The following is a 24,809-nucleotide window of genomic DNA, read 5'->3' on the forward strand; positions in this document are numbered from 1 at the left end:
AATCAGTGTGGCTTCTAATGATACCAGAAAGAAAGATCTGCTTTTAATGTGTAAATTTAAATACCACAGTTAACTGTCAAAACCTTGGTACAACTGGGATAACTCTACCGGGGAAAGTATTAAGATGAGAGGGAGAAAATAAAGCTAAATTCTACGGGAAAAATCACTGGGATCCATCAAAGGTTTCTGTAGGCTGAGATCTATACACCTGAATCCAGCTGTAGGGGTGAAGAGGATGGGGGGGGAGTAAGTGAAAAAATTCGTTTGTCATAACTGAACCTTGTATTTTTTTTCCTGTTAGAGAAATGAAAACTGCCTCAAATGATGCAATGGGTCAACCTGGAGACAGACACATTTGAAAAATATGGAAATCCTGAAGTCAGAGCTTGTGAATTTGTTTGGTTTGTATGCTGTCTTGGAGGAGAGAGAAGTTAATACTTTTAAAAGCTTAGTATTTACACTTCCGAAAAGTTTCCGCAGTTCATCCAAATTCGATAGGGCAGGATTTAAGTGCCTCTTAGTGTTTCCGACCGGGCACTTCTGCTGCTTTGGCACACACGCACACACACACAGTATTCCAGTACCAATGGGATACGATGTCTAATGCAGCTTTAAACTGGCAGCACTCCTGAGTAGTTTTAAATGTTTATCAACTCAGTAGGTCAAAAGTCTGCAGACACTGGGTGGAGCAGCAGTATGCCACAAAACTAACAGTTGTCCTCCTAGAAAAAAAAAAACACAACAAAAAGGGGGGGGGGAACAGTTGTCAGTAAAGATTAAAGCTCCTGGCCCCATTCCACAGTAGACAATATGCTGGTTTGTAAAATACAGGATTAGCCCATCTACAACACTTCAGAAAAAGAAGGTTCATTGGCTGTATATAAGTGCCTGATACAAAGGCAGGGAAACACTGCAGGGGTTCTCAAAAACCTTCCTGGTTTCTTATGTATTCAGTTTAAAGAAGCAGCATGTGGTTTTTCTTTCCGTGGAGGGTGTGGCTGAGTGTTACAGCCAGTAGGTTTAACAGCTAAAAGCAAAATAGCTGGGTAATTCTTTGCTTCAGTTTTGCTCATGTGTTTCTTAAATTATTGCTTGTAGGCATGAAATAACTGAAGTCCAGCATCCTCCGTTGGTTCAGCCGAGTGAACAAACAGGGCCCAGATCTTCAGAATGGACAATCGACAGGCAGTGCTGTCGCATTGTGCCAGGCACTACAGCAGGGGTGGTAACATGAAAGCATGATACTATCCCCACTGTGACCCTCCTCCTGCCCTCATCCTGGCAGGGACCTAGATACCTGCTTTAAAAATGTTAAGATCTGTTTTTTACTAACCCAGAAATCACACTTTACCCAGTGCTCCTGTCATCACTGCTTTTTCAGATACAGAAATCCAGTTCAACACTTCACTATCCTTTCCTATAAGAGGATACAGAACGTGATACAGAAATCCAGACAGACGTTACTGGCATGGATGTAGCATGTGCTAATCAGTGCTGTTCAAACGTTCAGGATCCCTACCCTGTGTGTTTTCATGGTCACTGTAAGCTCTTTAGAACAGAAACCCTGTCCTTCACGTCTTTCTGAACCAGCTATCACACCCCTACAATTCCACATAATCTTACCATGTCAAGTGCACAAGCTACAGAGATAAGGATGACAGGCTACCCTGTTTAGATCTCATTTTCTGTGTATTTGCATCAAATGTCAGCTACTTAAGACTACATTCATTAAGGCATTTTGCAGAACACAGTACATTCTTGTCTAAGGGAAGGAATGATAACCATTTTTTAAACAAATGAAAACCATGCAGAAATATGTATTTTCAATTAATATATTTTAGAATGTTAATATAGTGTTCTTCCAAAATAGCCCCAAAGTATGTTTTTGTTAAGTCATAACTTGAATAATTCCTACAGGTGTCTACTGATATGTCTATCATCTCATAAGTCTAAGTTCTATAATGAGCAATACTTACAATTCATTAGAAAGTAGAGCTCTCTACTCTAGCTCAAACTCTCCCATTGTTGGATTATTTCAGATAATATAAGGATTTAGTGACCAGCAAGTAGTTTTCCATCGCTTTCTTAGAAAATTATACTGTTCAGTGCTTGAAAAATTCTTTATAGTATGATTATAACATCTTATGCAACTCTGAATATTCAGACTGTAATGTGGAAGCAATTTATTCTACTCAACATGAAATTCATTGAATTTCAACATACGACTGAAGTGTAACAGAACGGCAAGTTGAAGTATGCAATCTCTACAATCAGATCTTTCTAAGAAAGATTACTTTTCCAAAATAGCCTTCATGCAGCCTCCTGGCTGCTGTCCAGAACTGGCATACCTACGTTGTTTTCATTTCGTAAAGTTCAATTGCTTACAAAGATACCTCTTACGCCACAAATTCACAGCACAATAACCTGTGATACAGCTGTGGAAAATAGGTACCATCAACCTGAATGACCAATTAGTCTTTTTTTTTTTCTTTCCTTCTCCCTACATTTCAGCATATGCTTTATAACTAATTGCTTGCCTTGAATTCTCTAAAAAGAGCCTGAACATCGCATTTACTTGTTTAATTCCAAGTGACTGTTTTTTTTTTTAAAAACCCTCTTTATGAGGTTTCAAACAGTACTGTACTTTTGTTCAAGTAGAACCAGCTGAAATTTCTCTGATGATACTCTTCCATTGCAGAAAGTGGATTTGTTGATATTATGGTTCACGGTAGCCTCCAGTACCAACCCAGACTAATAGAGGTTAGGGAAACCATCACTGCAAAGCAATCAGTGCTCACCTTAAAGATAGTTTAAATCTTTATCTACATAAGGGCAATATTCCCTGAACTATATTCCAGTTTTGAGTCCCTTCTATGACTGTATTGTCCAGCAGGTCAGGAAGTCTGTGTAAACTTGTCTACTTGACTTGTGAATCCTGCAGACATTCACAATGGCTACAACTATAAAAACTGAAGTATTTTTTTAAAAGATGTATTGCTATGAAATGTATGTTACCATGCAGAATACTTCCACAGCATATCTCAAGTTAATTAGCACGGAAAGAAAAACGAGAGCATTTTGCCACAGAACATTTTAATTAAGCTCTGGCTTTAGAGCTTTTTTTCCATCTTTAATCCTACAGCACCTTTGGTGGCGGCACTCTCCTGAAGTCAGGGTTGAGACCATGGTGTTAGGTAGTCTTTCCTTCCCAAGGCACAGAAGTGCCATGCATGTGCTGCACTACCACAAACAAGTCAATCCCATCACATCAAAACCCTTCACTACCTTACAGCAGTGTGAAACAGGCAAATGTGGTAGCACTTCTTAAACAGTCTAACAGTAGTATTCTGGTTGTCTTGTAAATAAAAGATTTGTCAACTTTTACCTACAATCATAGGATGGGGGCTTTATAACTGAAAGGCTGTTAAGTTCAGTATTCTGGTTGTCTTGTAAACAAAAGATTTGTCAACTTCTACCTACAATCATAGGACAGGGGCTTTATAACTGAAAGGCTGTTAAGTTAGAAAAAAAAAAAATCCTTACGAATATGCTTTGTTCCATAAAGTTTTTTTCTTCCTAAATGAAACCCCAGTGTCATTTCCTGTATAATTACCCTTGATGCAATCCTGCCATTGGAGTTTCCCTCAAGGGCAAAAAAAAGACAATAGTAAACATAGGCTGGCTGCAGCGGTGGCAGTGTCCCAAGGGACAGTGCAGCAATTCCAAGAGGCTTTTGGGTAGTGAGATTGGAGTCAGAAAGTTCAAATCTAGAGAAGAAAAGAAACAAAAAAGGCTTGTAACAAAACAGTTGCATGATAAAGTCAAACACAACAAGCATGATCCATGAACAATTCAGAAAATCAGCTGTCTCACATTCTTAAGACTTTGTCAAAAGAACAGCAAGTCATACAAATTACCACAATTAGGGTGAGGCACATGGTGCTTTCCATGTATAAGTTCAAAAAGTTGAAGTTAAAGGTGTAAGTTTAGCATTTGTGGGCATAAGATGAACTGGGCCCAAATACCCAGGTGAAAATATTACAGCTCAAACAAATAATAAAAACCAGTAATATATCGTAAAGCATTTTTAGACACAAAGGTGATCTAGACAGGTGTTTAGTAATTAATAACAATACAAAATTCTGAAAAGGACATCAGTAGTATTTTACTAAAATATTTCAGCAACCAATCCAGCAGGATAGCTAAGCTCACTAAAAAGCCCAGACACCACCATCAGCAAAAAGAGATCTGAAATATATAGAAGTACTTGAAATAGAATCCAGCCCAGCATAATTCTCACAGGTCCAACCAAAGAGACCACTCCAAAAAGATCAATACGTTCACAATCTCTTAAGTGTACCCTCCCAGTTTACAAGATGCCATCATTTTCACCAAAAGGGACTCCAGGGTCATTTCATGGGAAAGAACAATCATCTCAGGCCTGGCCTGAGAACCACGTAGTGTTTTATAAATTAAAACCAACATGTTAATCTCTATCTAGAAACTGAGAGGCAGCCAAGACAGGTGAATGACTTTAGGTGCTGAGTAATCAAGACAAGATGCAGTACCTGATAAATCAGTTTTACGACATCACACTAGTTTCAGCTTTCAAACACTGTAAGGTTTAACCCCATACACAATGTACCACAACAGCTTCAATTGAGATGACAAGCATGACAAGTAGCACATTTGCGTCAGAAAGAAAAGGTCACATTCTGTAGCCAAGCAAAGATTGAGGAAAAGTAGTCCAGTCACTTCTGTCGTACTTCCTAGCAGCCGCCAAGTATTTAACAGCATCCTTGAAACTGCAAATTTAGGCAGTGATAGATTAAATCTGCTACTTTAATCATATGTACCACCTGCTTCTCCAGTACACCATTATCTTACACCTGTCTGAACTATGCATTACTCCTGCCTCACTGAAATGTGGGTGTCGTCAGTGGTAATACACATATTCTGAGTGACTTTATTACAGACTAAGATATATATGTGTGTATGTATATACAAGCATATAAAAAGACTACAGTGTAGCAAACTAGAAGTAGGCAAGATAGTTAAAAAAACCAAACAACATTTCAGCATCTTTTTCAGGTTCCACACCTTGGCTGCGACCAGATAAAATCCTCACAGCCTTGTACAAACCTTCTGCAAACCATTGCTTGAACTGATTTTGCAATGCTATCCTGCTATTCCAAACCAAACTTCACCAGCATCTTCAAGAACCATATTCACAAAGTCATATTCCAGAAATTATTGTGCAAGTCACAACTGTGTGAGAAAAGTAGTTACTGATGATTTAAAAGATCTTGTACCTGATGTTCTCAAACTCCTTTTCAAAGACTAGAATTTTGCAAATCAAAATGAAACTACATTTATCATTGTATAGTTTTGGTGCAGCTGATATCGTGATACTAACAACAAAAAACCTCCCCTCTCCCCACCATATGCAGAAATATATAAAAAAATACACAACAGCAAACTAGTGAATTAATATGTTCTCTAGGTCAGTAAATTCATTCTCCACAAAGCAATGCCATATCCTACAAATACAGGCTTGTATGGTTATCCCATCCCTCAAAATGATGCTTCTTCCCTACAGTGTATTTCCTGCAGACCTCCTTGTACACTTTTCCTGGCAAAGCAATAGTTCAACAGTTACGATTTACTCCAGTGGCTATGGTACAAGTGACTCCTTATCACAAACCCTCTAATCTTTCCAATGTAACTCTCTACCCTTCTGCGTTCTACTTTCACCTCTAAAGCTGACAAATTCCCAAGCTGCTGTGAATAGGGGGGAGTCACAATACATCTAAGTCTGACAAAATCTGAATCTGCATGTTATCATCAGATATTGCTAACTCATGTGATTGCATGATGCATAACCAGATGAGCCAAGGACCACTTGACAGCAAAGAGCCTGAATTGGGGCAGAACTAAAACAGCTCAGCTGTCACGCTGTACTGAAATGGCCAAGGGCTGCTAGCATGCCTTTTGCCTTATGTATAACAAGTCTGCCAATTTAGGAGTGTGCTGCCTGGCAAGAAGTTGCATTGTTGGCTGATGCATCTAATCTTGCCTCAGGAACTGTATTTCTCATCTATTTCCATTAAAGAGTTTCTCCTGCAAAAAGCATCCTTCTTTATACAGTCCTCAAGAAAGAAACCATTTGTAAGCACCACTCGACCTCAGAAATAGTCTTTGGATCTCTTGTTTTTTTGATATTGGACTTTTTTGTTCTAATACAGCATTTCAAACATAATTTGATTAAATAAATTTTCAAAAATACTACTACTTGCCCAGCTCTTTGAAGAGCTATTTGAAAAGTTTCTATCACTGCCAGAAAAGCACTTGCACTCTTTCTGTAAGCTGAAGAACGCAGAAATTTCATACCTTTTAAAAACCTGTAGTAGGTGTTATAGAGGGTCCTCATGGCCAGTTCTTGCAAAGGCAGCACATGATCTGTTTCTGTCCCTATAGATTTCACCTCTGCTGGCAGGAACACAGTTAACTGGCCCGATGAAAATGAGAGCAGTTTCACCTCTGAAACTTGAATTGGAGAACCACAACTAGGAGGACAAAAGACATTTAGAAAGCAGTTAAAAAATATAATAAAAGTAACTTTATGGGGAAATGCAGATAATCAACCCAAAATATGCCCAACACTGTTCTTCAGTGCAGACCCCTTCAAGGATTCCTTGCAGATTGCAATACTAGATGACCTTTAAAGGTCCCTTCCAACTCAAACTATTCTATGATTTTATGTTGACACACATTTTCTATAGATTCCCACCTTCTGTGACATGCTAGTCATGGGACACGTGGAGGTCTTTACTTACCAAATAACATTCAAAAGCTGGAGAAATGAGAACACAATCCCAAAGAGGCGAACCAAGCCCACTTTGTGTCCCTTTGCCAACGCGCTAATGTCTTTCAGCTCTGAATGCCATTATTACTAAATATTTTACATAGGGGAGCAGTTTCATACCTAACAGTTGGCTTCCTGTGTCTTGGATCAACCAGTTGAGAATGGTAATGGATTTCTCAGCTATAATAAGTGAGGCAAACTACAACCACCAAAAAATATCATTTAAGTGCCGCTGGGTGATTCTGTACTACACCTTTCCCAGCCACAGAGTTCCCTTGGAGGGTGCAGGGGAGTGGGTGAACGAAAAATAAAAACAACAGCCTAAGCTGTACTGGGAAGATACCCTAGTAAGTCCACTAGCCTTGTCCTTCCCAAATCATATAAGGAAAAGGAAGGTTATTTGGATCCAAGGAGAGAAACTTAGCTTGTAGTAAAAATAATAACTCTTTACATGATCCCTGTTGCAAGCTATCATACCAAAGAGACACGCATAGGAAAATTCTACTAAGAGGTTGGGGAAGTCAACAGGGGAATCAGAATTGTTTATGACAACTTAAATTTGAAGCCAAGAGCAACTTGTTAGGGCCAGTCCTAACAAATGGAACAAACACAAATTTGTCAGCCTTCCCAGATATTGGACCTAAAACTGAGGTAACTACACTCGACCTTATCAGATGTGAAAGAAAACTTGTAGTACTTCTCTGATAACAAAGAATCTCATCTCTTCCAATTAAAGGAGAAACAGCCCAGAAAAACAAGCAAAAAAGAGCCGCATCAAACAGCGAGTCAATAAGCCTCTTGTTAAATATTTAATACTTTCCCACAAACCATTAATGGGGTTAAAATATAATGGTAATTCAGAGATCCAATATTCCAACACTCCATTCCCCAGAAATCCATAACCAATGGGTTAGTTATCACAATAAATAAATCTATGATGTTGTATTTTCAAGCTGATTAACCCCTTACCAACCTAGTCAGAAGACACACCCATAAACTCACTACAGTTTCTGCAGTTCAGAGCTGGGCCATTTGGTCTACTTCATGTAAAGGGTGAGGCTATTGATGCTGGACCACAACACAGAAAAACAAAGTAAACAAGCAAAACAGACCTTCAAGAGGAATAATCTAAGAGGTATACACCCTTGAATCAGGATGGATTAGGGAATGAATCTCAACCTATGAGTAACACCAGGTGCAAGAACAAATAATTAAAAAAAAAAAACCCACAAACCACCCCACACAAAATCCATGGAAGTTAAAAAGTGCAATAGAGGATGGTCTAACTAGCTGGAAAAGATGGAGCTGCAGAAGAACCCTGGTGAATAAATAAGTGGGAAAAAAAAAGCTGCGACCACCTATTGGCTGCCTTCAACAAGACACAGAGATACCTAGCTGGAGACTATGAAATCCAATCTGCAAAAAATAAGATCAAAATTTATTTTGAGTGCTGAGATCATTACCTCTTACATAAAAGACTTTTTCAGTCAGTCTGACTGCAGGATTCCCAGACAGAGATTCATTACTTACACAATGCAATTTATATTCTATTTTCAGAAATCTAGCTTTATGTTAGTAACAGCAGCATGTCCGATTTTATTCTCCATTGGCTGACCAGACAGAGCACTAGAGCCTGGATTCTTCAGCTCTTGCCTGACCCATGAAAACCTTGCATTGGTTACTAATGCTTCCTTGGAAAGAACACAGAAATTCTTCACATGACCATTATTACACAATTTTAATGTCACTCAGCACATTATCAAATAAAAACCTTTGGTTTCTTAATAATATATATAAGTGCTCTTCCTATGTTGAAAATTTTCCTTAAAAATAACCTATGATGTTTCAAGATGGTTTCACAACATAACAACAAATATCTGTTTGGTACACAAATACAAATATTATTTTGCTTACTAAAAATAATTTCTTTTAATTCTTTATTATTAAGGAAAAAATTATCATTTTTTTCTTCTACAGAAGCATTGCAAGAATTAGTTTCATTGCAACACTTGCAACTTTTTTGGTGTCTTCTATGCTAGATTTATAAGACTGTCCATCGGAGATACTAGCAGCTAGCCTCACCAGCAGTGTACATGTAATGACAGCAAAAAGAACCAGTAATATCTTCACAAAAGGCCAGTGCAAAGATAAAATTATTTTGACTGAGTATAAAATAAGGACTTAAAACTATTTTTCCTGAAAAACAAAATTAGTAGAAGCTTGAGACTGCACACAGTTCAGCAGAACTATAATCCAACTGCAAGTATTTAAATATCACACAACCAGCTGACATAGGAATATTAGAAAAACCTTAAAATGCCAAGACTCAGCATCTCGCATATTGCAGCAGAATGCAGGCTGTAGAGAGGGAATTTATATTTAATGCAAGATTTGCTGAGAGTGAGCATACCAGAAATGTATAATTAGATGGTAATGGGGACAATCCTCTTCTGATCAGTTTTACACCAGTAAGGCTCCATTCATCAGTGGTGCTGATCCTAATTTATGCTAGTGTCAGTGCAGAAAGAATTAAGCCAGTGTCCTAGGCAGACCAGTTTTTCTCACATCCTAACCACAAACATGAGACAGGCTAGGATATTTTTAAAATCCACATGTAAAAATATACCTGTCAATCTATAATTCCTAAAAAAAAGTTACTTATTTTAGTTAGTAGGTACCAAGACCTACAAGAAGCTGATACTGGGATGTAAAATGAGTGAAGGGGCTGCATGTGACATTCCAAGATATGGCCCATAACTTACAGAAATGTGAGAACTTGGGAACTAGATAGATGGTGCAACACATTAAAAAACTATTTTGTTAATTCTTTATTTCTGGAAATTTTGTGAAGCCTACATTTGTGGCCAATGCAGCCAGGATTCAGCTTTAGGCCTTACATTATCATTACAAATTCCTTCAGAATAACTGCGCTGTCTGTTATGGCTTAATACTAAAATATTGAAAGTCAGCAATTAACACGGAAGATTTATTACAAAAATAACACAGAACTGGGAGCTACAGTAATCCCCTCAAAGTAACATCAGTTCTGAACCAATCACACACACAAAAAACCCAATCAGTTCCATCATATAGGAAGATATTTACGAGAAATTTTACAAGGAACAGGTATGCAAGACATCTGAATTAATTCATACCTACCCACTGCAACCAATGACTTTATTATACAGATAAGACGGAAGGCCTTTCAGATGAATATTGTTATCCACATAAACATATTGCAGCTCCCGAGAACGACCTAAATCTGGGTTTAGAAAACAAGAGAAGTCAGGGGGAAAAAGGGATGACATAGTGACAATTACAAGCAAAGCAATTCTCTTTAATTATGAATAAGTTAGTCAGACTCAATGCAAGCAAACATAAATTAGTACATCTCAGTTGTCAAATTTCAGCCAATGGTTTTATTATGGATAAGCTCAAAAGCTGTTTAGAAAATAGCATTTAAAATTACTAAACCAAAACCAAACCCCTTTTCAGTAGCCCTGAAAATCCCATTATAAATAATTAAATTTTAACATTGACAAACTCTGAAGTCAGTTTGAAGAAGCAAAGGGTCAACTGATTAAAAAAACTACAGTGCATACTTCAAGTTCATAAGGTCAAACCTGCTTCATTAACTCATGTCGCTGAAATCACAGCCTCACTATCTTTGGTAAAGTGGTAAAGACATAAACAAGAATGTAGTCTGTCCCACTCTTTCTTTTCTTCATGAAGAGATACTTGTTTGATTACTTTAGCCATAACCAATTACAACCAGTAATCAGTCAGAAACAGGTGTGTGTGATGCGGTAAATTACAGAACAAGAAAATATACAAGCATTAAACTGCAGAATATTATACAATAAAAGTTGTGGCTACAAGTAAATGATCAGTACATCTGAAGGTGTGCTGCTTACATTATTTGTGTTAAAATATTCATGGCTGGCAGTCAAAAGAAGGAAGTACAATGTGTTTAAGCAATACTTTCATGGACTGGAAATATATTAACATACTTCCAGATAGGAGCATACAAGTATGGAATAATTTTATTTTGTTTAGAAAAATAAAGTGGGAAAATGAAGCAAAATTAAAAGGGAAAATTTAGGCTTCTAGGAAGAATTCTTGAAAACAAGAATTCTGCTTATCAGCAAGATCTAGTCGGTGGTAAAACTGCTATCAAAAGAAGTGAAAAACATGCTAATGTGAGACATTTTTAAGAATACAAATAAAACAATAGACTAAAAACAATAGTCTAAGAGAGTTTTGAACTGGCAAGAAAGCTGACATGTAGGATCATCTGGGCAGCCCATTTGCTATGCTGTTTGAGATACTGGGTTAGGAAAAAGACATATGCATTCAATACAAATCACAAACCAAGCAAACACTGTTTGAAAGCCTCTCTGCCTAGGAGGGGATAGCTGCAACCCAGACAAATTGCATTATGAATAAATAAATAATAAAAAAAATCAGTATGCCTCTCAACCTCTTAAACTTTTATGAGTATGTTATAGAAACTAAGCAAGATAAACAAGTATTTGGCTGAATCAGCCACATTGCAAGATGATACTAATATAGACTAATTTTGACTTCCCATCGTTATCAACTGTCAATTACCTTGGTTGGCATAAAGATAAGGATAACCAGAGAAGTTAGCATAGCTTGTGCCTTTTGTAATTGTGGCCAAGAACAGAATAAAAGTTAAAACACTTTCCATAATATTTCTATTCAGAAATTCTATTTGGAATAATGATAACAGAATGGTCAGGGTTGGATGGGACTTCTGGAGATTGTCTGTTCCAACCCCCCCCGCCAACGCAGGGTCACCTACAGCAGTTGCACAGGAACACATTCAGGCGGGTTTTGAATATCTCCAGAGAAGGAGACCCCACAGCCTCTCTGGGCAGCCTGTGTCAGTGCTCTGCCACCCTCAAAGTACAGAAGTTTTTCCTCATATTCAGATGGAACTTCTTGAGTTTCAGTTTGTGCCCGTTGCCCCTTAACCTGTCGCTGGGCACCGCTGAAAAGAGTCTGGCCCCATCCTCTTGACATCCATCCCCAAGGGATTTATAAGCAGTGATGAGATCCCCTCTCAGTCTTCTCTTCTCCAGGCTGAACAGACTCAGTTCCCTCAGCCTTTCCTCATCAGGGAGATGCTCCAGTCCCCTCATCATCGTCGTTGCCCTCCACTGGACTCTCTCCAGCAGGTCATTGTCCTTCTTGAACGGGGAAGCCCAGAACTGGACACAAATCTCTTATCAGTCCCTACTGTGACAATAGGTAATACAGTCCCTTCTTTATTATTGAATAGTTTTATTGTACACAAAGGCTCTGGACACCACTTAGGGCAGATAAAGCAAACAGTATTTTGAGTGATTCCCTCCCAGACACTTGGCCATCTTAAAATACACTGAATGTCTTCAGCTGTCACTCACTGGAATGGCAGCTGTAAGCACTAGAAACCCTAAAAGTTCACACTGAGGAGGAGCTTCAGAGGGTGTCTGATTATCAAATCTTTGATAATATTGAAAAACAGAGGGTGGTTTGTTGTTTGTTTTTTTTTTTTTTCTTTTAATACAGGCCCTTCTTGCCCTGCAACACTCTATGGAGGTTTCAGGGACCACAATCTGGGCTTTGTTCGAAGCAGAGTCGCTGGACATCAGGGGACATGTTCAACCATCCCATGCTTCTTTGACCCTGTCCCAAAGACAGTTGAGTTCAGAGCTATCTGCTGCATCCATCAACTGTCCTGCCCCAAGAAGCAAGTACAAATATCTCTGCTGACTGATGGGCACTGCTGGGAGATGCTGCTGTGCATCGTTATGAGCTAACACCTCAAAAAGATGATTTATTTTGGCTCAGTATTGCAGGGCTGAAAATAGTTTAGTAAAGTTCTGGGATATTTTTAGATGAAACAAAAACATTGTTATCCTACAATGAATAAAAATATTGCAATACTGAGGCACTAAAACACCATAAAATATCGTAAGGCTGGAAAAGAATTGGCCAATAAAATTTCAAGCAGATAGCACGTGCATGGCACACCTAACACTTAGAGAATCTCGCTTCACGTTGCAGAAGCCAATTATATTACGAAAAGCAGAAAACCATGGGTTGCTGGGGTAGCTTGAATGTGCTACTGTTTAACCTAGAGAATGGAAGAAAAATTTTAAAAGAGGCTCCTCTTGCCCATTTCTACGCAGATGTATGCAAATGGGCTGAAAATCAAGCCAAAAAAAGCCCTAAAGCTGTTCTTTTCATATGCATTGAGGGGGGAGTTAGGCTGCATCTCATCTCTTCCCTCTGTCTTTATCTCATGCTATGTTTAGATTCTAAGTTCCAAGTTGACTGTACTTCCTAGGTAATTAAAGCAAATTTTTGGATGTTAGACAAAATATCTCAGTAGGAAAAATTCAATTCCCAAAGCCAAATAGCCTGTAACTATAAATGTTCCTTTGATATAGTTTCTTTGCATTAAATAACCAAGCATCTTCTAGTCCCCCAAAGATTTTTTTCCAGTTTCAAACACTATCCATAAAGTTTAAATTTAAATAAATCATCACTTAAAAAAGCTCTTTGTATCCCATCCACATTAATTTTTATGTCTTCTATCAGTCAACAAATATTGTTAAAAGTTCTCTAAAAAACACACTTCTGAAGAACTTCATAAAATAAGGAAGCTGCCCATCTACGAAAAGGCTAAAGCTACAAAGACTGTTTTCATGTGGCTTTTGCGAGCACTGTACTGTGTCTAAAACATTTCCACTTTCCTCCTTCCAGGCTCCCAGATCAAAGACCTTTCTCCCAGAAATGACCAAATACCATGAGTCCTGAACAAACCCCAATTCTATTTTTTTCTTTTTTTTCCCCCCTTTTCTCCTTTTTTTTTTTTTTTTAACCTCAGGGCGCTGGCATATGCATTCCACATGGCTGAAGATGGAACAAAAGCTCTTGTGTGTCTGCACTGATGCTCTTTTAACCATACTGTCAGGGCAAGGACACAAAAGCAGCATATACTGAGGTAGAATAAGACCTTTGTTTACTGTTCACTGATAATTACTAAAACCATTTTCTAAAAAAAAAGTGCACATAACCCCTCAATAAAGTGATATAACACTGAATATTTGCTGTCATAACATCCCCTGTACTGTCAATACACTTGAGAATTCATGGCCTATTTTAATTATAGTTCTACTTTACAACATAAATCATTTTAATTTTTGCAATGTCATCAGATTCAAATTTCTGCTTGCAGTGGCATTTGTTTTAGGCATTGGAGCATTTGCTAGCGGTAAAATTTTAAAGTTAAATTTCTGTCAAAGGATAATTTATATTTTAAGTAGATCAATATAAAATGATCAGTAGTTCCATCTGCCATTCAAGAACATAATTTCTAAGACCATTTATTAGGGCAGCATGAAAGCTACCTTTACAATAACAGGACTGTCAAGTTGAACTGGAAACTGCATCCTCATGCATACAATTTTGTTGCCTTTTTTTTTTTTAAAGTAAATTTATTAGGAAGGCCTAAAGGCTCAGATCCACATAGTCTTCTTTCTTTGAATATAAACTGGAATATTCAACTGTTGAAAAATAATACTTTTTTTAAATACTGGCATGTCCAACAATTAAGTGCATGCTGTAGAACAAATGACTAATTCATTGTTTATCCATCTGCTTGTTTATGTAGCAGTTCTGAAAGTCAGAGAGTGGAATCAGGTATTTTTATTGTATTTTGTAAAATTGATTAATAGTGTTACACTTTTTCTTAAGATGCATGTGCCTGTAAACTTAAAAGAATGTACAGGACAAAAAACTACATAGTACGGATCCAGCAGTGCTGTGAAAGTACTGTGCTACTGCTGGAATAAATCTTACACCTATCAATCTAGGAACAGGAAAATGCAGATTTTCATTACACTTAACAAGAGGCTCTACTGGCAGCTAGAAGGGACATACTTAGATGAGGAAGAATGGATTCCTTGGCGTAGCAGATGTCAACCACCATATGAAATAAAAAAAGTAATGCTTTTTAAAGTGTGATTTAAGCAATATGTTCCAAACGTATTTCTTCTAACATGGACATGTCTAATAAAGAGAAAAAAAAAATCTACTCTGTCAGGAGATAACAAAATGTCTGCTTTTCAACTCAACTCCCTAATTGAAAAAAATTGTTTAACAATTCTTGCTTGAATATCACTTGTAAATATTTCTGCAGTATCTTTCACTGTTATTTAACATCCTTACTCAGTCATTAACTAGTAAAGAGAAGTTGGATGTAAGAATAGACAAAAAACCCTGCCCACAACATTAGACAACATGTGCAGCTAGCAGAAATAATGCTACAATTATGCCTTAACTTCAGTAATACTCCAAGAAAAATATCTTCCCATACAACAGAAGATAGATTTGATATTTTTGCTTTTCAATGCACTAACTCTCTCTCCTACTTTATTTCATCACATCTTGACCACTCTGAAGCATTCTGATTCTTCAGAGGAAGGATTAAACATTTACATTTATACTGTGCTGCTTTTCCTCTGAACTCTATGATTTATGATTCAGTTTCATATCCACAGATAGCAAATTATCTCCAAATGTTCACCAGTGAGTCACTATTAAGAACTACTGAACAAGGTCAATTGACAGTCTTTGATGTTTCCCGTTATTTAAAAAGTTCCTTTTGAATGTTTTGAATTTGAGTCTAAAAATAAAGGAAAAAAGAAGGTGTGTCATTATATTAGAGATTTATTTCCTCCTTTTGAACTTAAAACATTTCAGCAGATCTATGGCTCATCCAGGTCATAGCTCACTCAGATAAGCTACTAGAGCAAAAGCAGCAAAAACTTTTATCCTTTAATATTTCACACCTCATCTTACTGAACAGCATCTTATTTTGCAGAATTAAGAGACTCGACTCCCTGTCTCATCAAATGGAATTACAAATATTTGCCAAAATAGGGGAAGTTACTTTACTTGTTTTAGTTAGTACTGCGGAATCTGGGTGATACATCCTGGAACTTGTTTTCTCATTTATATAATGACATATGTTGGGACATAACTAAAACACTATGTCTAGAGACATCATTTTCATTTACTTTCCAGTAATATAAACTAAGGTGCTAAGAAAATCAGAAAGATCATAAACTTCTGTAAGGACTACAGTGTCAGTACTGAAAAAAATTAAGTTAAACCTATAGAATGTAATTAATTTAGAAGTTCTCATTTTTAGCCACATCAATTCTCAGCTTCTTTTCAACGTGATTATCATAACTTCATCTGCACCTAATTAACACCAAACTCTGACTGTATTCTAGAAAAACTATTAATGGCTCTTCAAATGATAATGACAGATCTGCACGTGTCTGTATTTCAGCAGAGATTAGCCCATTGCAGGGCTAAAAAGGCACAAACACAGGGAAGAGGACTTGCTTTTCACAAACTGCACATACAGCCCACACTTACTGACAACACAACTACTTCCCACTACAAACCACCACACACTGACTGCACCTCCTACTCTTGGAAGACCTGCTTCAACACTTCCAAACTTCAAAAGGGTTGAGAAAAAGGCAGATAAATTCTTTCCTGGGCTACTACCATGGAAGTTTTGATGGATACCTATACACAGCATAAACTAAACCTTTGCTGGATTATGCAGTACTGACATTCCCAATGATGAAAATTAATTTATGTGGAGTTACTGGTATACCACAGCAAGTTTTAAACCCTAGCTGAAGAATCTTAAGTTAAATTATCAGATCCAGCAAAGAGAAACAGATCATTACCCAAAGTGGTGGAACTCAGATTACATAGTACTATATTTAAACACAACATCATTTAAACTTTTTTACCCCTCAGTTAGCTAAAAATAAAGCAAATTTGATAGCTGACCTATTCCTTTAAAACAGACACGAAACCTTAACCTGCATATTTTTGTTTATTAACATATTTTCCAACAATATGATCACTGTGACAGCTGCGTAAACAGAGTTTGTAGGGACCAAAGCAAATCATGTGTTGCACCCCCCCCCCCCTTTTTCTTTCTTTTGGGGATGGAAAGTTTGTTTTCCTGTCTCTTCTCTGACCCACCCCCCAGCCCAATGACAGTTGGTGACTCACCAAGTGGCAAAAATGCAAGGCGGTTTCCAGCCATGGAGAGCTCATTGAGGCTTGGTAGTTGGCACAGATGGCGAGGAACATACCACAGGTGGTTTCGGTCTGCAGTCAAGTACTGCAGCGAAAGGCACATATGCAGCCTTTCAGGTAAGGTTATCAAACGATTGGTTGAAATGTCCAGCGTTTGCAGCTCCCTCAGGTCTCCAACCTCTACAATCCAAACAGAAGGCACCGAGAATTATTAATGTAACTATTTTCACAAATGACCACAAAAAATTATCTCACGTAAATAAATCGAAAATAAAGGTCATCCGTCAGCTGTGCTGTCTTTCTCTTAAGATACTGTTCTATCAATCCCGTGTTGAAAACTAATGCTAATAATGTCCATCATCTTCACATTTAAAATCTTTTTGATGAGGAATAGTTATCAGTTAGGCAGTATGTTTAAATATGAGATGTCTCAAGACAGAGCGTTCCTGAATTGTGACAATTACTACTGCCAAAACTAGCAAGCAGTTTCCTGGTCCTAAATCGGAACTAGAGAAAAAAAACAACCCAAACCAAAACACATTACATAGCTTGCTGTTATTGGAGTCACGCAAAACACCTTCAAACTCATGCAAATTCACTTATTTATTTATTTTTTTTTTAAACATTTGAGGATGCAATCTTTATATCCATTTTACTTAGATTCTCTCACAACGAGACTTACAAATACGTTCATAGCACTTCCTGCTTACTGACAGTCTTTCACCAAGCATGCTTAGAACAACAGCTCTGTCTTCATAATACAATTCAAAAGACCTAGTTTAAATTAGAAATTTCTGAATAACCTGTAAGTTATATTGTTATGTTATATTGTAGGAAGACATTACAGTAAGTTCTAACCTATAGTTGCAATAACTACAGCTTCTAGAGATTTTTAACATTTTAAGAATTTAAAAAGTACATTTTGTGTTTAATAGTATCGTATAATTTTCTTTATGTAGCTAACAAATGAAGTTCTTGCAAGCCTGCAAGACTTGATCACACAAGTAGCCTCACTGGTGCAACAGAGTGATTTTCCTTGTGTCTGGCCTGTGGGACCAAGATGCGTTTCTCTTAAGGACTGACTGACAAATATATTAACCAGCCCTGCAGGTTATCTCATTGTTTATTTAGTTATTATTTTACAGTTACTCTAAAAATTGGATAATTCTATGAATTATTTTCCCCAAACATGGGGAAACTATAAACAGTTTTGCTTTGTTTTCAAATACTTTACAGAAACAGAACCAACTCATGAACTTCTTGGTGCCCCTAAATCTTAACTGCAGTTCTCACCATCTTGCAGAACCACATGTATGTTGCTCTTGGCTGAATGAAACCAGCTCCTGCATCTGATAGCTGCTAAAACAAGATTCACTAGAATTTTCTACACTGAAAACACCAGACAATCTACACAATCCACAATCTGCACAGTTTAGAGCTCTATCAACCTCAACCAGAATTTAAAAAAAAAAAAAAAAATATAAATAGGGTAACACTGTTTAAGTTAAAACTAAACAGAACCTATTGTGCCCTTAAGCGCTCTCTGCAGCAGGAGCTAGAAAACTCGCTATACCTAGCTCTGAGGTAGCACCCTGTGTACTACACCCAAAGAAGAAAACAAAACCCTAGGTTAATTTCAAGCTGTCTTCTACACAATGGGGAAAAGAAATGGCAAATTTAAAGTTGACCTTGGGAAAAACTGCTATAAATGTTACTTTAAAGACCAAAAACATGTACAGGAAAAAAAAAAAGGGGAAGTTATAATTCAGTATTAGAGATTTTTCACAAAAGTACTAATTAACCAAATGTGTGTGCACATTTAAAAGGGAGTTTCTGCCCACTGGAAACAATCCCAGTACTAACTACGATAAAGAATCAACAACACAGTATATGCATCCTTTTATAAAATATTACTGACAGAAGCAGCTGCTATACACAGATGACCACATTCTACAAACCTCTTAGTTTTGATGTCACCAGGAATCATAAGCTTCGTTTAAAGTCTGGTGTTTTTTTTTTTTTTACTACAAGATTGAAAATGAATGGCAAAAGCAAAATAATCACTACTAAAAAGCAAAAGACTATGGAGCAAAAGAACTGCAATAGAACTCATTTTTTAAGAGTTTTATATTCATCACAAACAAAGCCATATGCTTGAAAACAGTGACAGGAAAAGAGCCACCTACATTCAGCCAAACCACTGACCACATGCAGCCAATAATAGGCTGAGCTATTTTCATGCACTAACCTTTTTCTCTGCCACTAAAAACAGTTTTCTAATTCAGTTTAGGTCCAAAATCCCATAAATGTTATGGTTGGCAAAGCTGGCAGAGTTTCAAAGGCATTGCTAGAATGATATGTTTCAAATCTAAGAGGAAATAAAAGTATTCTCACTTTATCCTTCGTCCAAAAAACACATACTTGCCCAAAACTTCATCCTCTCTACCTTAAATCTTCCAATGCATACCAGATGTAAACATCCACTTTCAACATATACTGCCATATGTTACAGAAACACCCACCGATCCATGATGAAGTTAAAAAAGTAAACCAAATAACTTAAAGTGCCATCAGATTGAAGATATAACCCCCAGACTCTCCACCATAGTGTTGAAAGCTCATTTTGAAGAACATGCTCAGACATTTACTGATGACACTAAATTGTTTTCAATCTCATTAAGCAAAGGAAAATAATAAAGAGGAATAACACAAAATATAAACAGTCCATTAATAAGTTTTTTCAAGCTTTTAGTTACTAAATACTATTATCCATGCTTTAAAAATCCTGCAACATAAATACTGAAGGATGCCTTGGCTAACAAACACAGTGAAAGACTTACATCTCCTTCTTGCTATCACCTCGTCAAGCACTAAGACAGTTACAAGAGGTGGACTTTGGAAATTTCAGGTAGATCCAGAAAAGAAAATAGCTATTCCCAAACAAAAAGAACTGATGAAGAAGGGACTTTTATTCAGAGATTCCCCCTGCCCCGTGTCCAAGGTTAAGAAAGAGACAAGCATTATATATCACCATTAAACCACACTGAGGAGTTCCAATTACATTTAAATGAAATTCATAAATATGTAATTAAAAAAATTATATTCACTCTAGGATTAACACTATCAAAATCAACATGGCAGAGCACTGCGCCCCATTTTGATATCAGAAGCCAGAAAAAAAAAATCCTCAGCAGCTTTGCTAAACCCCCAACTCAGAACAGCCCAGATTTGTGGAGGCACACAGACTCCAAATGTGAAGTTCCTGTGCTGGTTCTTGGACCCAAGCGTTTCAGCCGTGTCCATCTGCATGGATTACTGCCTTCACATATAGCTGGGCAATTCTGTAGCTTGGCCATATGGTACAAAGGTGTCCAAGACGCAGTACACATGAAGTGGCTGACAGACTATAAATCCACACTACCTTACCTCACAGAAACTTAAATGCAGGCTTATACCCAGCATCCTCCTACAGCCTTCTGAAGGTAGTTTCAGCGATACAGACATACACATAAATACTTCAGGCCATATTCTAAAACTGCCAGTGCTTGAGTAATTAATTCTATCTTTTTCATCCTTGCAAATGTGAAGATTCAGAAGTGATTACTGTGGTTCCAAAAAGCAGCCTTTGCATTCATTGTAATAGCTTTCCCAACCACTTGGAGAAAGGGTCAAGTGAACTGCTGTCTTAGTATTTGGGTTTTCAAAAGAAAATTGCCAAATAGGTCTGTTTCAACACAAAGAGAAAAGAAACATCAGCATACCTTCTTTTCTTTAAAAAAAGAGAAGAAAAATGCAAAACCTTGAAAGAATTTCAGGACATTTCCAAAATTATTGACCTTCTAACAAAACTGGTTGTATCTGTATAAACATACCTAGCATCAGGAAAAAAGAAGAAATCTATTTCTGATTCAAGCGGTTTAAATGTCAGTTTTTAAAATTAATTCCCATGGGTTTATGCAAAAGAAGAAAACCCATCTGGAAGTAAGCAGCCTATACAACATACAATAACTGCCAAATGCAATTCAAACTTCCTTAACCTTCTGGGGGTACAGGCCTCACCAGCTGCACAACTCAAAACCAACTAACAGTTTTCTTTACGTTTCAAGAGCAATCCCACCTTTCCCTGATGAACCATAACCCAAAATTTCATCCAAAGATACATGAAACACATACACAGTTGCATTGGAGTGTATGAAAGATATGGATTTATTTTAAATCAAACACTATCTGAGCCTTTCCATCTAAAGGGAAAAAGGGGACAGGAAAGGGCTACAGACCTACCTGCATGAGAATGCACCTCAAAGCAGGATATTAAGAGAAAGCACAGAACCTTCAAGGAATGGAAAAAGGGACTGATCAGCAAAGAGAGCTGGCATTTAGAGGTCAGGCCACAGAAGTTAAATGAAAACTGCCAGGAGGCCAGGAAAATGGGAACTCACCGACAAACAAAAGGTTTCTCAACAAGAAATCAAGAACAAGAAATGAAGAACTGGTGTCAACAAGGAGTAGAAAGTAGAAGGACAGACCAAATATTAAATTAGCTTTTTGTATCATTTTTTCCTGTAAGAATAATGCTGCATATGAGGAGACAGAATACCCCATGGGAATGGGGACAAAGCACTGAAAATTACCACATCCATTACTAAAACGAAATGAGGCTGCTTAAAAACTTTCCATCCCAGAATACTGAAAAAATGGGTTATATATCAAAATTGCAAACTCAGGCAAGAGGTTTCTCAATGAATAGGACATTTTCTGGGATAGCAGCCTAGGGTTGGAGAAGAAATGTAAAACCGGTGTTCTAAAAAGCCCTGTTAATGTGAACTCGGCGCTCTTCAGTATCTTAACAACTGTTCTAAGGGAAGAACAACCAAGAGTAACCAATGACTAGAACATAAATAGAAAGCAGAATGAAAATGCAACCCAAATCTTTCCAAATGTAAGTCATGTTATACTGGCTTATCTTTCTTAGATGAAATTTCTTGGTTAATGGTAACACATGAGTATTACATCTCATGGCAAATTATTGGGATGGATTGACACAAACATTTAAAGTACTAGTAACATGGTAGGGAACCAAATTATCACACAGGAAGCAGAGCAAGAACTTTTAGTCTTAAGTGACTGAAATGGAATGAAAAATAACAGAAAATAACCATGATAAGAAGGTGCTGCAAGCCAGGCCTCTGCTTGAAACAATGAAGGGAGGGACCGGGTATACTTGTTCACTATCTAAGGGTAATGAGCCACCAGTGAAAATAAGGCAATTTCTACATATAGCTAGCATTTTATTAGGAGCAAGGAAGTATGTCAATATACCTTTGTATTGTAGGCAATAATGATGGTCTTGCTATTATCATACATTTACATCTAACACCCTGCTACCAAAGGGTTCTTACATGGAGGCAATCCTCTCTCTTGCCTGCCATCCACTCTGCAATGCCAGAAGCATGTCGCTGTTCCAAGGCTGCAGCACTCTCTACCAAAAATCTTTGCTACGTACCATGGAGTAATGTCTTCCAGCTTGTGGTACCCAGAGGGACATATTCTTACAAATCCTTACAGAATCAAGCGCTGTGATGACTGGCTGTGATTCTGAAGCACTGCACTTCATGCACCCAGTGATCGATCTGTATCCCGGGGTCTAAAAAGAAAGTTCGTTGCTTCAGGAAAGGAATAGAAGGCGCTGAAAGTGGCTACCATACTTCACCTTTGAAATAATGTTGTAATCAACTTCCATGAACCTGAGTACAAGATGCATCTTCCTATTAGAGCTGTAAAACTATGCAACGGTCAGTAAAAGGTGTCTGAAGTCTTTCATACTTACAAAGCTTAATACCTGTCCCATTAGAAAAAAAATGCAAGTCTCTATACATGCCTGTGAATTTGAATTGTGATACTAATTTGAGTTTAAAACTGTAATGGACAGGAGATACACGTTTAAATCGCTAAGAGCTTGATGGAAAAAATCTCCTTTAGATCTGCTCTGGGATGTCTCAGGAGGACTTAAATAGATTTTAAGATGGTTAAAACAAATTAAATAGCCTATTATATATTACATTACATTTACTGTCCTACCACACAGCTCACATTTCATAGCCTATAAAAATTAAGTTTTCTAGCACAAATTGGCACTTATGATAGACCTGTGCCATCTTCAAACAAGGAAGTCTGACCATAACTGAAAACTGGTATCATTAGATTTAAGGACGAAGAAAGGGGAAGGCAAATTGAATCACATTTACATTTTGACGCTGCTGTATGCGGATCTTTTACTGTATTGTTCGTGACAGAGCTTGAAAAATGTTCTGTTTCTCAAGCCTAACAGACCCAAAGATGATTTTTTCCTTGTATTTTTCCCATGTAGGCTAATATTTGCTCAATACTTTAAGGAAAAAAAAAAGAAAAAAGCAGGACTGGAAGAGATGTTGTGATATTGCAGTATTTTATGAATAACCTATTTTTAAATAAGGTACTGAATATGAGTTCAAACCCATAAAAATGCTATGAAAAAAAAAGCCTCTATCTCAGCTGATCAAACTTGAATCTATTGCTTTTAAAGCAATACTTATGGCTGCATTTCACACAACTATCCTCGCTGGAAAGAACGGGGAAGAAGATCTTTCTGAGGCAGGATTGTCTTTGAGAATGAACAGAATCATGTACTACCCCTCAAAGATGTTCTCAATTCTCAGTTTCACCTACTTCAGCCATAAACTATATTGATTCTTCTCTAAAACACTTAAGAAGTAGACAAAACCCCAAACCAAGTGAAAAATACATACTTCTACTGAACATATCCAAATAGAGTCTTTTTTCTCAACCTTGCTAAATGTCACACACAAATTTAGTACCAAACCCTCTTTATTTTGTACCATCATTCACAAGCAAAGGTGAGAAAAGTGGCTTTCTAAAGTCCAATCTTGCTAAACAATAATTTTAGTTCAGCTAAAAATGACTGAAAACAGACATCAGGCATAAGGGTCTCATTAAGTCAAACTCTTCTAAAGGTCAGTGGTTCTCCCATCTTTTACTGCAATTAAATTTCGGTTAACAAAACTGGCAGCCTTTTGTATTTCATGGCTCCAGCACTCTGTGCTTTCCTCAGCATCAGCACTGCAGCACCAGAGAGAGTGCACAGATCCACAATGGTTATTACGTTGAGCTCTGTATCTCCCCTCAATGCAGGTTTGGAATTCCATTTTCTTCCATAATTTGATGCTCTCAATGAGAATAGTTAGAACAAATCAGATTATAAAAATACCAGACATTAACATACATGAGAAAAGTGGAAAAGGTGAGTGAAAGGTAACTCAGGGCCGAGAAACAATCAGGTTTGCTGTTTTTGTTTTTTTTTTTTTTTGGTCAGGCGTTTGGTTTTTTTTTTGTTTTGGTTTTTGGGGTATTTTTTTTTTTTTTTAAGACAACCTATCCTTTCATGTTGTTCTAGTGCATTCTGCCTAGTACTTTACTGCTCCACAGCAAGGTATTATTGCTACACAAACAAGCAATAGTTGTGAAATGAATATATGAATATTATTCTATGGTTTTATTAAATGATATCCCCAAATTTTGGAGAGAGGAGCCAAAATGAAGTGTAAAGAGACAGAATGGTACTTTGTCAAGTATATTGCATGAAAAATTCTGACAGCACCTTACAGAAAAGTCTCTTATTTAGGAAGTGATATATTTTTGCTGTGGTCCTTCCTTTGAGGAGCAGCTGTTTTCCTTTTTCTGGGTGTTCCTGGGTGGTATGAACATAAACAAATGTGACATGAATAAAGCATGAGACCTGTTATGT

General features: G+C 37.2%; 1 protein-coding gene across 1 annotated transcript in view; it reads right to left on the reverse strand.

Moving 5' to 3' along the window:
- Positions 1-423: 423 nt before the first annotated feature.
- The window catches only part of LRRC28 (leucine rich repeat containing 28), a 47,558-nt gene continuing 23,172 nt past the window's right edge, over positions 424-24,809 (reverse strand). Inside the window, exons 5-9 of the mRNA XM_009708323.1 lie at positions 16,982-17,188; positions 10,025-10,127; positions 6,391-6,566; positions 3,614-3,767; positions 424-722 (exon numbers count right to left, since the gene is read on the reverse strand). Of these exons, the coding sequence (XP_009706625.1) occupies positions 650-722; positions 3,614-3,767; positions 6,391-6,566; positions 10,025-10,127; positions 16,982-17,188 (713 nt within the window). The 3' untranslated portion in view covers positions 424-649. The remainder of the gene's footprint in view (positions 723-3,613; positions 3,768-6,390; positions 6,567-10,024; positions 10,128-16,981; positions 17,189-24,809) is intronic.

The sequence above is a fragment of the Cariama cristata genome, unplaced genomic scaffold (assembly GCF_000690535.1).
Source record: "Cariama cristata isolate BGI_N322 unplaced genomic scaffold, ASM69053v1 scaffold10289, whole genome shotgun sequence".
In the NCBI taxonomy this organism is placed as follows: domain Eukaryota; kingdom Metazoa; phylum Chordata; class Aves; order Cariamiformes; family Cariamidae; genus Cariama; species Cariama cristata.